The sequence below is a fragment of the Eurytemora carolleeae genome, unplaced genomic scaffold (genome assembly GCF_000591075.1).
Source record: "Eurytemora carolleeae unplaced genomic scaffold, Eaff_2.0 scaffold57, whole genome shotgun sequence".
Classification (NCBI taxonomy): domain Eukaryota; kingdom Metazoa; phylum Arthropoda; class Copepoda; order Calanoida; family Temoridae; genus Eurytemora; species Eurytemora carolleeae.
The window spans coordinates 384278-397388 of record NW_019396351.1 but is presented as its reverse complement, the minus strand read 5'-3'; the positions used below and the strand labels follow the sequence as shown (position 1 = coordinate 397388).

The window sequence follows — 13111 nt, the reverse complement described above, 5'->3', positions numbered from 1 at the left end:
ATATAGTTCTTAAATTGTAGGAGTTTTTCATGCGAGAGGTTTCTTCTCAAAGTAATAACTAAATCTGGATTGTATTATTATTCTCTTCCTGTTCCTGCTCTCTTTCTTTCTCTCTCTGGACTATACTGCAGGTCTGGGGGTAGAAGAGGATTAAACTTTGTCTCAGTTTCACTCTCTGCTCTGTGTACTTGACACATCACGAGGAGGGGTCCAAACCTAATTATGACGAAAGTTATTAACCAGTTTTTATTTTAAAACTATGTTTGCAACCTCTAATTGACATATAAGATTACTTAGAATATTCTTTCCCTTTGCAGTTTTGTTTGGCCCCGCTCATTAGAATTTCCCTAGAAGGTCTGGCTCATTTAGTGTACTGTACGGGGGCGGAAACGTCATGGATGTGTGTCTGTACCAAAACAGTGTGTGTAAGTAATACCGAACCGAAGGCGTGTACTGAAGGTATATACAGTACATAAGAATCTCGGTATTTGTACAGTCTAGGAGAGTACATTTGTTTATTGTTTATTGTTTACTTAAAAATAAGTTTAATATACATTTACTATATTATTTATTTATTTAAGTCAACACTATAAGCCAAATTGTCATGCAAAGAATATAATTTATTCAATCTTAACTATAATTGGCAACATTGTTCTGCAATTTCTTTGACTGTAGGGCGTAGGCATGTTGTGTGTCTGTACCAAAAGAGTGTGCGTGTGTAATAACGAACTCGTCTGCAAAGGGGTGTGACTGACCATGCCAGACCAGTGCCATTTCCCTTCCCTTTATTCTTATTCCCTGGTACTGTCTCGTTTTGTCTGGTATAATCTGTGTGTATACTGTACAGCTTGCTCTATCTGGTTATAGGTCGGCCAAGTTCTTGAAATGAACAGTGGCTTTATTTCTTTTTATTCTGTTTATCACATTTTAAATTTTCCAGAAGTAACCAGGACTAGAATGGATTGGATGGGAGAGAGCTTAGATCAGTGTGTAGAGGATGCATGTGGAGACTCCTGCTCTTCCAGGGACATGGATATGTGTGATCAGGTTTGTTCCAGATCAACTCCGTTCCAGCTATTTTCCTTTATGAGTATTGCCATCTGGGAAGTGGAAAGTATATTTCACTCTACACTAGAATCAACTACTTCTTCGTTCAGTTTACTACAGATCACTGCAGTACACAGTACATACCTTTTCTTCAAATATCTAACTTTTTTAGACTTTTTAAGAAGCCACTTAAATGCCAATAAATCGTTAGCGTTTTAAAGAACAGATAAAACAGGTCGCCCAACCTGCAGTATTAGTTAATGGCTAGCTACCAAGGAGTATGAAATAGAAGGGAGATACAACTGACGCGGCCCGCCCTAGAAGGGAGATACAACTGACGCGGCTCGCCCTACCATATGATTATACATGCTTTGCAGACGGTACTCCGTTTGTATCAGAAATATTTGTCTGATGTACAATTACCGCGTATACAATAACCTATTCTGAATATTTCTTTTACAAATGGAGTACTCGTCTGCAAAGCATGTATAATGTCTTCACAATATATTTTTATTATCGATATTGGATAATTCCTGTATCATATTAAGTTTTGATAACGAAACTGTAGAATTTGGAACACTAAACATATTTAAAGATGTCCAAAGATTTAGATTATTGATAACAAATAAAATTGATAAAAACAAGAATAGCACTTTTTTATCAATCTCAAAGAACATTCTCAGAGATCAATGGCCAATTATAAGAAACAATTTACTAAATTATTCGGTTACGACTTATGCATCCCTTTATTTGCTTTTTTATCAAAATTGCTAATATGATATTACATCCCCAGCTATTACCAACTCTCTAGATTGACGGAGACCAGCATCTTGTAAACCTGATGGATAACTGGGGGTACGCCCCCCTTCATCCAGACAACCTGCCCTCCTTTCCACCCCTTCACAGGGGCGTACACCTTACAGTTGGGGCCTGTATACTTGTGGCAGGTTAGTTAATTTCCACCCCTCCTTGTCTGTGATCGAAAGGTTAAAAGATTTCACGCAAAGATCAATGCTAATTTTGCCAACTACATGCTGAAAACTGAAGCTCAAAGAACATGATTCTTAGTTCTAAAATGTATATGTCTAAGGCTACAAAAAAGTATAATGGATTTACTGAGTTGAAATCTAATGCTTTGCGACACTTAAAATCACTCTTGTCTGGATCTAAGTGAATGTTAGCTTTTAAAGTTGAAAGGATTTTTTCCCGATTTGATAACAATAACTTAAACAAATTTTGATTTTCTGTTTTTATTAAATTTAAAAATTAATTAAAAAAACTCTTTTTAAATATATATTTTTTTAATCTTGACCCTATAAAATTTCTCGCAATGGGGTCATGTCTTTTATGTGAGGCTTCAGAAAAATCTAGCTCTAGCAATTTGATCGTTTAGACGTATTAAGAGGAGGAACAAACATACCTGCAGATAGCACAAATATATAAATATTAGCTGAAGTGCCCGGCGTTGCCCGTGAAATAAAAAAAATCCATCTTAAAAAGAAAAATAATAACTATATCAAAAGATAAAAAAATCTTATAAACCCCCGGATCTCTACAACCATTTTTATGAAAAGACAGCATTTCACGTTTTTACAACCAACCCAGCTTTAAATATTAATTTCTATTGGTTCTAATTCGCTTTCTGTTTCTTTATACTGTACCAAGTAATATATAAATATTTCTTTTACTGTACTAGCTTAGGAACCCAGCTTTATCTGTATCTCGTTTATTTATCTATAAAAGCCCATGTACTCAAACTAATATGTTAAAACAAAGCTACGAACATTTTGTGATTTTAACAAGCACACACAAAAGAAAATTATCAAAGATGCACGGTGTATGTAAAAGTAGGGGGGAGGAGGTCAGTTGGATTAGGGTAGAGAGAGAAAACTTGCTCTCAACCTCCGTTAAATAGATGATCTTACTCTAGTCTTTACTTTACTTTCCTATATTAGATATTAATATTAAGAACATATCAAATAAAAATGGAGCCCTGCATAGTAGAAGAAAACTCATCCCGGAAATTGTTTTGCAACAATTAAAAACTTTTCGTCCCTTTTTGTCTTTCTTTTGTTTTTTCTTTTCTTCCTTCGTTATTCGTTATTCTTTAATATAACCTGTTGCACAGTTTTGAGTGGAAGAATCCATTTTGTGAACCAAGCATCGGAGATCTTTCATTCCTAGTTAATGTTACTGTTGGAGCAACAATCTTTACTGAAGGTTTGTAGTGAAACAAGTCCAATATTAGGTCTCGTCGTTCTCTCTCTAAAAAAAAAACAAAAAAAAACAGGGTACAGAATAGGTTATTTTACTAAGGTTACGCATATTTAAAAGTGTTATTGAATGTGTGAAGAACATTTCATATTTAAATCTTCCTATACTGTCCTAAAACCAGCTAAATTTTATCCCAACAAAGTTTTAAAATTAGAAATGCCTTTCGTTTTATTTTAATCTTATATAGAGGGTAGTGTTGCGGCGGGTGATAGGGGGGTGGGGGTAGTATCTGGGAAGTATATAACATCTATCAAGGTTTGCTGGGAAGTATGTAATATCTATCAAGGTTTGCTGGGAAGTATATGATATCTATCAAGGTTTGCTGGGAAGTATATCGTATCTCTTAAGGTTTGCTGGGAAGTATCTAATATCTATCAAGGTTTGTTGGGAAGTATATGATATCTATCAAGGTTTGCTGGGAAGTATATAATATCCATCAAGGTTTGCTGGGAAGTATATAATATATATCAAGGTTTGCTGGGAAGTATATAATATCTATCAAGGTTTGCTGGGAAGTATATGATATCTATCAAGGTTTGCTGGGAAGTATATAATATCTATCGAGGTTTGATGGGAAGTATATAACATCTTTCAAGGTTTGCTGAGAAGTATATAATATCTATCAAGGTTTGCTGGGAAGTATATAATATCTATAAAGGTTTGCTGGGAAGTATATAACATCTTTCAAGGTTTGCTGGGAAGTATATAATATCTATCAAGGTTTGCTGGGAAGTATATGATATCTATCAAGGTTTTGCTGGGAAGTATATAATATCTATCAAGGTTTGCTGGGAAGTATAAAATATCTATCAAGGTTTGCTAGGAAGTATATGATATCTATCAAGGTTTGCTGGGAAGTATATGATATCTATCAAGGTTTGCTAGGAAGTATATAATATCTATCAAGGTTTGTTGGGAAGTATATAATATCTATCAAGGTTTGCTAGGAAGTATTTCGAATGCCACTCTGATCTCTATACACTACAGACTCCGTCAACACATCCTTGATCCAACAGGTATAGTGTTTAAAGAAAAGATGTAGCATGGGTTAAATAATAGTGAAAGAAGTTAAAAGAAAACCAGAAATGTTTAGATTTAGTAAAGAACATATAGCAGGATTCAATATATAAACAGTGGTAGGCGATAATGTCAATATAATGAAGACGACTTTTTATCTAAGTTTTTGTTGTTATCAAGCTTTTTTCTAATTACAAGTTTACAAGTATAATTAACAGTTTCTCTTTGCATTCTGTTTGTGTATACATGCTGTTTAAAAGCTTGATATGAAACAAAATTGAAATCGAAATTCGTCTTCATTGTATTGGTATAATCGCCTACTACCGTTTTATATATATAAAAGTTTTATATATATTTGTTAGGCATTTTGTTGTTGAACTTCTGTATTGCGAACTTTCTAATGTGTGTTCTACAATTTCCTTTCTCTTCAACCAGTAGTTTCGTTGGCAGGTAACTAAACAGTAGTTTTGTTGAGAGGTACCCGACAGTAGTTTTGTTGGTACTTAAAAAATAAGTAGTTTCGTTGATAGTTAACAAACCAGTAGTTTTGTTGGTTGTTAACAAACCAGTAGTTTAGTTGGTAGTTAACAAACCAGTAGTTTTGTTGGTTGTTAACAAACCAGTAGTTTTGTTGGTACGTAACAAATAAGTAGTTTTGTTGATAGTTAACAAACCAGTAGTTTTGTTGGTACGTAACAAATAAGTAATTTTGTTGATAGTTAACAAACCAGTAGTTTTGTTGTTACGTAACAAATAAGTAGTTTTGTTGATAGTTAACAAACCAGTAGTTTTGTTGGTACGTAACAAATAAGTAGTTTCGTTGATAGTTATCAAACCAGTAGTTTTGTTAGTAGTTAACAAATCAGTTATAGTTTAGTTGGTAGTTAACAAACCAGTAGTTTAGTTGGTTGTTAATCCAGTAGTTTTTGGTAGTTCACAAACCAGTAGTTTAGATACTAGTTAACAAATCAGTAGTTTAGTTGGTAGTTAACAAACTAGTAGTTCAGTAAGTAGTTAACAAATAAGTAGTTTAGTTGGTAGTTAACAAACCAGTAATTTAGTTGATAGTTAACAAATCAGTAGTTTAGTTGGTAGTTAACAAACCAGTAGTTTAGTTAGTTTAAGAAATCAGTAGTTTGGTTGGTAGTTAACAAACCAGTAGTTTAGTTGATAAGTATTTGTGTTTCAATAATTCAACTGTTAATTGATTACAAAAATCAATGTTAAGAAAAGACGGCTTTTAACAAAAGTTTTTCCCTTTTCTGTTTATAGAATCTTAAAAAACATCAAATTTAAAATTTAGTAATTATTCAACATGAGATACCTGTCTTACTAAGAAATTATTTTTTTGTCACCAGCTCTGATTTTTTAATCCCTTTATCTTTACATCCTAATTTTGTATACCTTAGATATTTCAAGCTATGACTACTGACGTTAGATCAAATAATCTAAATTTTAAATATTACAGGTTTACACCATCAGAATGACAAAAATATAGGGATTGGAAATTTGTTTGGCCAAGACTCAAATCAACTATATTATTGTAGCTGGGTGTGGGGAGATACTGGTTGTCAACTGTACGCTGCTGCTGGATTCTTCCTTGGTATAGGAGTAATCTATGCTCTAGGAGTTCTCATAGTTGATAGATACACTCAGATAACATGTAAATATATCATCTTATTATTCAGTAGATCTTAACATTAAAGGGACTGTCACCGTAATTATACACTCAGATAACATGTAAATATATCATCTTATTATTCACTAGATCTTAACATTAAAAGGACTGTCACCGTAATTATAAGTGAACCCCCAGTGTAGCATAAACCCACGAGTCACTTTTATAGAGAAACCTCAATATCTCAATATTTTTTAAGAATAAAATTTAATAGGCCGTGCCTTTGTTAATAGGACATACAGCTCTTCATTTGAAGGGTCACTTGAAATTTTGTTAACAGTCCCTTTAAGACGATAAATATATATTTTTACAATATTTTATGAAACATAAACCCGAAACTGATATTTTGAAATTTAAAAAATTCTCAAAGTTTAAAATATAAACCCATTTACAATTAATAAACAATTTTGAAAATTAATGACGTCTTGATTGATCAAAATCATTAAATTAAAATAGAATATAAATTTAATACAATTATCAAGTTTAATCGAATTTTTAAAAGAATTTAAAATATATTATTATCAAAAACATCTATACTATAATGAATACAATGATAAAATAAATATTTAATTTTTTATTAATGATATTATCATTGTTATTGTGTTAATATTCTTTATCATAATTATAAGCTCAGTTTTCATTAATATATAATATATTTATATTAATATTTGATTGCTGAACAGATAATTCATTACAACGGTTCAGGCCCAGGCGCGTATAGAGGATTTCATCGGAGGGGGAGGGGGGGAGGGATTCAGGAAACTTATGACTGTAGGACGGATAAATTTTTCATATTATCTAGAGAACCGTAGACCATGTAGGACTAATATATCTTCATATTATCTAGGTTATGATAATTATTTAGTGAACCGTAGACCCTGTAAAACGAATATATCTCTCTGGTTTATGATAATTATCTAGTGAACCGTTGTAGTCCCTCTAAAACGGATATATCTCTCTGGTTCATGATAATTATCTAGTGAACCGTAGACCCTCTAAAACGGATATATCTCTCTGGTTCATGATAACTATCTAGTGAACCGTAGACCCTCTTAAACGGATATATATCTCTGGTTTATGATAATTATTTAGTGAACCGTAGACCCTGTAAAACGGATATATCTCTCTGGTTTATGATAACTATCTAGTGAACCGTAGACCCTCTTAAACGGATATATATCTCTGGTTTATGATAATTATTTAGTGAACCGTAGACCCTGTAAAACGGATATATCTCTCTGGTTTATGATTATTATCTCCTGGCATGCAGTCCTACTATTTACAGGTATAAAGATAAAATGAAATTTTTATTCATGCTTAAAAATTGCTCTATGTTTAACCTTATATAGCCTGGGGGTTTGAATCTGTATAGAAAAAGGCCTTAGAGAATAAATATTAATTAATTTTTCAGTGCCCATTATAAAAAATTAGACCACTAATGAGAGTGTATTCTGTATAGTGCAAAACTACTAGAAGGGAGGGTTGTTTGGCAACAAGTTCCCCCGCTCCCCCAGCCTGTTTAGGGTTAAATTGAAGGGCTTTGTGAAATTTCATAGAAAGACATTTAATAGATAGGACATTTCATAGATATATCATTTCATAGATAGGACATTTCATAGATAGGACATTTAATAGATAGGACATTTCTATAGAAAGGACATTTCATAAATAGAGAAGATTTTTCATAGACAAAGGAGTTTTTTTATCAACGAAATTTCAAAAAAAAATTATTTAAGTTTTAACATTTTTAAAACATTACATATGAAGAGTATTTTATTTGTTTTTAAGAACTTATTGCATCTTATTTCTGTCTATTTTTAAGTTTTAAGATAAAATGATTTTGGAGAAAAAATTAGATTTTAAAAAAGTAAAAAAAAATCTTTTTTGTAAAAAATTCAAAAAATTCAAAAATATCATTCTATTAAAAATCTCCTCTGTCAATGAAAAATCTTCTTTGTCTATGAAATGTCTTATCTATGAAATGTCTTTATCTATGAAATGTCCTATCTCTGAAATGTCTTGATTTTGTTATCTATGAAATGTCTTTCTATGAAATATGACAACGTCAAAATGAAGAAATACAAATTATATCTATATTATTCTTGAATTAAAATTTTCCATTTCCATTAAAAGAGGTGCATGTCCGATTTACAAAGGTACCCTTAAAAGCATTGTTTTATTAATGCATGTTTTCCCACTAAAAGTGCTGACAGGCGGATTTCTGTTGCTTGAGAAATTGTCAAAATTAAATACTTTTCAAACTATTGATCAGGCGAAGATTTAAAGGGCACAGTGATTTACACAAAGCCCTTGATTAAAGCGAATACTCACTTGAAATCACAAGAACAGTCTCTTTATTTTGAAATATTTATCCTCGTTAGCTCCTCCTTTACTGGATGTATTTGGACGGTATGGTCCTGAACCTAGTGGAACAATGTGTACTCTGGATTTCTGGCATGGAAACTTTAGGATTGTTCTCTTTATCAATACTTGTTCATTATATACAGGGTTATTCATAGGAGATAAGACTTTAGGATTGTTCTCTTTATCAATACTTGTTCATTATATACAGGGTTATTCATAGGAGATAAGACTTCAGAGACTATACAGAGTTTATTCGGTCTTTGTTTGTGATTATATGCGATTAAAATATTAGTTAAAGATAACAAATGTTGATCAATTCCTGCTGTTATCATTAAAGTAAAATCCTTTTTCTTTTCCTCTTAATTTACGACCACTCATAATGAACAGCCCTCAGAGTGGTATTTCTGATTTTTAAGTTATAGTAGCAGACGCCTTACTCCAACAAGTTCTCTTAAATCCGTAACAATACAGGTATACCCTTCTGTAATCTTAATATGTATCAACAATACTCTCTATAATACTCAATCTCTATAATACTCAATCTCTATCAATCCTAATAAGATTCTGTTGTATTCTTTAGTATGTATCACTCAGATACAATTAGCTCTCTATAATACTCAATCTCTATCAATCCTAATAAGATGCTGTTGTATTCATTAGTATGTATTGTTCAGATACAACTAGCTCTCTATAATACTCAATCTCTATCAATCCAGATAAGATGCAGTTTTATTCTTTTGTATGTATCGCTGAGATACAACTAGCTCTCTATAATACTCAATCTCTATCAATCCCAATTATACGCTGTTGTGTTCATTAGTATGTATTACTCAGATACAACTAGATCTCTATAATACTCAATCTCTATCAATCCAGATAAGACGCTGTTGTATTCTTTAGGATGTATCACTCAGATACAACTAGCTCTTTATAATACTCAATCTCTATTAATCCTAATAAGATGCAGTTGTATTCATTAGTATGTATTACTCAGATACAACTAGATCTCTATAATACTCAATCTCTATTAATCCTAATAAGACGCTGTTGTATTCATTAGTATGTATCACTCAGATACATCTAGATCTCTATAATACTCAATCCATTCTTTTATACTTCTAAAATACTTGTTTAGAAAGAGTTACATCTTCTCAGCAAATTTTTATTCGTAAGAGCTCATTTATTTCTCTATTTTTCTATTCAATTTTTATTTTCTATTATTTTTTAGATGCAACCTCTATTACAAATATCTCATCAAAAAATTAACTATATTCAAAGAACTACATTCTTTATTTTGTCCTTGTATTCCATCTAGTCAACTTTAATATTTTAAACTCTTTAAATCTTTTATATTATTTTATTCTTACTGCTATTACAAAAATCTTGTATTTCTTAGAAAAATTTCCTTGTACATTTTTCTCCTAAATAAATAAAGATATCAAATATCTAATACATTTTTGACATTTCTCCAACCTGATTCCTTTCTACTACTACAGTTACTGCAACATACTTTTGTAAAATACAAACTAAGGGTTTACAACTTTACGGGGTACTAAACAACTAAGGGTTTACTAGGTACAACAAAACTAAGGGGTTTAATCAGGGTCGTTACAACAAAAATAAGGGTTTACAACTTTACGGTGTACAACAAAACTAAGGGTTTACGGGGTACAAAACTAAGGGTTTACGGGGTACAAAACTAAGGGTTTACGGGATACAAAACTAAGGGTTTACGGGGTACAACAAAACTAAGGGTTTACGGGGTACAACAAAACTAAGGGTTTACGGGGTACAAAACTAAGGGTTTACGGGGTACAAAACTAAGGGTTTATGGGGTACAACAAAACTAAGGGTTTACGGGGTACAACAAAACTAAGGGTTTACGAGGTACAACAAAACTAAGGATTTACAACTCTACGGCCACAACAAACCCTAAGATTACGGGGTACAACAAAAAATACGTAATCCATCAGTTTACTTAATGTCCGCTGTACAGTGAACAGTACATACAAAGAAAATATAAAACTGCACAATAAATTAAGAGAACATATAAACAGGAATTATAACAGCTATGTATACTTTCTTGTAGCCTGTGGATTTGTGGCCCCAACCTCAGCTATGTAAGTGTTTTTCTTTTCCATAATTTTAAACCTGCCAACGTGATTATAAATGCATGTTCATTAAGTATTAAAAATTATTTGCAACTATTTTACAAGGAAGTTGTCAAACTTTTAATTTCCAATAAAAGCAGTTGTGTACACCATTTTACCTTCTTTTTACAGTGGGTCGTTATTTTACATACGAGTTACCACACAAAAATTTGGGCCCGGTCGGTTCAGCCGTTTTTACGTTTATTGGATACACAAACAAGCAAAGTTTATTTAGAAATTTGTTCTGCATAATAATTGTATTTTTCAAACTTGTGAAGGTTACTAATGTTCCTGAAGTCAGCTAAAAGCATAAAGGATCCAAATATCAGGAAAAGATGGAACAGTGTTCAGTTGATCCATCATGAAGCTGTTGTTAAGGTGACAAATATGTGCTTTTAAGATAAGTTCGAGTATAGCATGGTTTAAATATCTATAAAAATGTGCCATAAACATGTTTAGGGATAATCAGCAGTTACATCACAAGATCTTAGTCTAAAATAATAACGAAGACGATAACTCTTTGTATTGGATACCAATGTATTGAATACCAATGTATTGGATACCAATCTATTGGATACCAATTCTATTCTTTGACTTACTTCACCCTGAAAAGCTGATAAATAATTTGTATATCCATCTATATATATATATATATATATATCTATATAAATTTTGTATTTCCGTTATTGTGTTTGTGCGTTTGTTTGTTTGTATGTCTGATCATAACTAAGAAAAAATGTTGACAGATTTGCCTTAAATTTGTATTAGGGAAATCTGTAAAAACACAGGAATTTTCTTAGCAATTATTTTTGACATAGTTACATTGAGTGGAACTTGTCTTTTTTACAGCGATAGTTTAGTTTCCAGACCAAAGCTAAGTGCCCAAACCATTTTTAAAAATGTTTTTATTTTTGTATAGACATGTGGTTTCCTATTCTTGGCAGCTATGGCATGCTGGACACCATACGCAGTTCTGGTTCTCTGGACGGTTGTGTTTCCTCCAACATCTCTTAATATCTACTATACTCTCATCCCCCCCATCATATGTAAACTTGCACCTGGAGTCAATGCAGTTATAATTTGGAGGAATATACCTAGGATACAGGCGGGATACAGGTATTAGAATACAGGTCATTCAGGTAGGAGGACACAGGCTGGATACAGTTAGGAGGATACATGATACAAATTGGAGGATGTGGACAGGTTATAGGTAGGAAGATACAGACAACAGATAGGAGGCTGCGTACAGGTTACAGATATACAGCTGATACAGGATACAGGTAAAGAGGATACAAGATATACAAGCAGGAGGATACAGGTTACTTATAGATGCAGGAAAGAGAATACGGCCGGATAAATATAGAATGATATACAGGATACAGGATTCAGGTATAGATACTTGAGTGAGGATAAAGGATTATAGAGAAATGGGAAAAGGGGCCAATATAGAATTTTGTGGGAAAAATCTAAATACAATACTTGAAGCAATGATCGATATACATGATACAGAATACAAAATAGGCAAGAGATACAGGATACAAAATAAAATTTGAAGAGTGCTATAAACTGAAAATATACTGTAAATTAACATTACTATCTCCAGGTACTTGAAGAGTAACCGGGACGGATCGCTGCCCCCTGAGTTAGGACAGATGGATGGGTTCCAGGACGGAGATGAGCTGGTTCAAGAGAAACTAGCTCCGACTCTAACTGTAGACTAGAAGAAGAAATGGCAAATGTCGGCTCTACACAATGGGATCATTTTAACATATTAATAAAGCAGTTGCTCACAAAATATATCTTCTTAATGGGTAGTTTCAAGGAACCCTCCAAGAAAAGATGGCAATGCCTGATTTACAACGATACCCTTAGAAGCTGTGCCTGATCAAGTATGAATAAGAAATCAATGCTTATCATTTTGAAAGCTGATTATTTTAAACTGTGGTTTCTCTTCAAAAGTGCAGACTTGCAGAAAAACATTTAGAAATTATTAGATTTCAACACTTTCAAACCTAAAACAACAATATATCTTCTACTTTAGAATTTTCGTTAATCAGCTTAAAGTTTTAACTTTCAAGGGTACCGTTGTGAATCGGAATTGCCACCTTTTCATAGAGTGTCACTTGAAAATACGCTTACAGTCACTTTAAGCAACTATAAAATGTTTAAAGACATTTTAAAAGCTAGTTTATTATTAATATACAATATTATATTTTTGATTCAATGTAAAGACGACAGACCACAAAACGCGGGAAAACGCAATTGTTCCGCCATTTTTTCCCCTCACAAACATCTTAAAATCGAAGGAAACATGTTTATTTTTAATTGTCACATTAAAAATAAATGAACAATCCTTTTAAATGAAAATTTGAATTTTTAAATAAAATCTTAATTTTTTCAGGTTTTATCTTTTTTCTTTCAGTATTTTTTATTTTATATAAAATTAGTTTTTTTCTGTAAAATATGAAATAAATATTGTGCGTTTAAAAAAGTATAAATATTTTTATTTAAAACAAAACATACATTTCTTTATATACAATATACATATGTATATATATATATTTATCAATAAATATTACTT

At 32.0% G+C, this 13111-nt stretch overlaps 1 protein-coding gene across 2 annotated transcripts; it reads left to right on the top strand.

Annotated features, from left to right (window-relative positions):
• The first annotated feature begins 944 nt into the window (after window positions 1-944).
• Window positions 945-12668, top strand: LOC111701512 (visual pigment-like receptor peropsin). Of its 2 annotated transcripts, none has more exons than XM_023472814.1 (11): window positions 945-1047; window positions 1859-1994; window positions 4260-4337; window positions 4701-4788; window positions 5886-6001; window positions 7221-7301; window positions 8398-8485; window positions 10438-10500; window positions 10809-10908; window positions 11450-11646; window positions 12134-12668. In XM_023472814.1, exons 1-11 carry the CDS (start codon window positions 958-960, stop codon window positions 12249-12251), a joined length of 1155 nt encoding a protein of 384 aa, XP_023328582.1. In that variant the 5' UTR covers window positions 945-957; the 3' UTR covers window positions 12252-12668. The 2 variants fall into 2 exon arrangements, with proteins under 2 accessions (XP_023328582.1, XP_023328583.1); XM_023472815.1 differs by lacking the exons at window positions 945-1047; window positions 1859-1994 and adding exons at window positions 2973-3067; window positions 3176-3267.
• The last annotated feature ends 443 nt before the right edge of the window (window positions 12669-13111 follow it).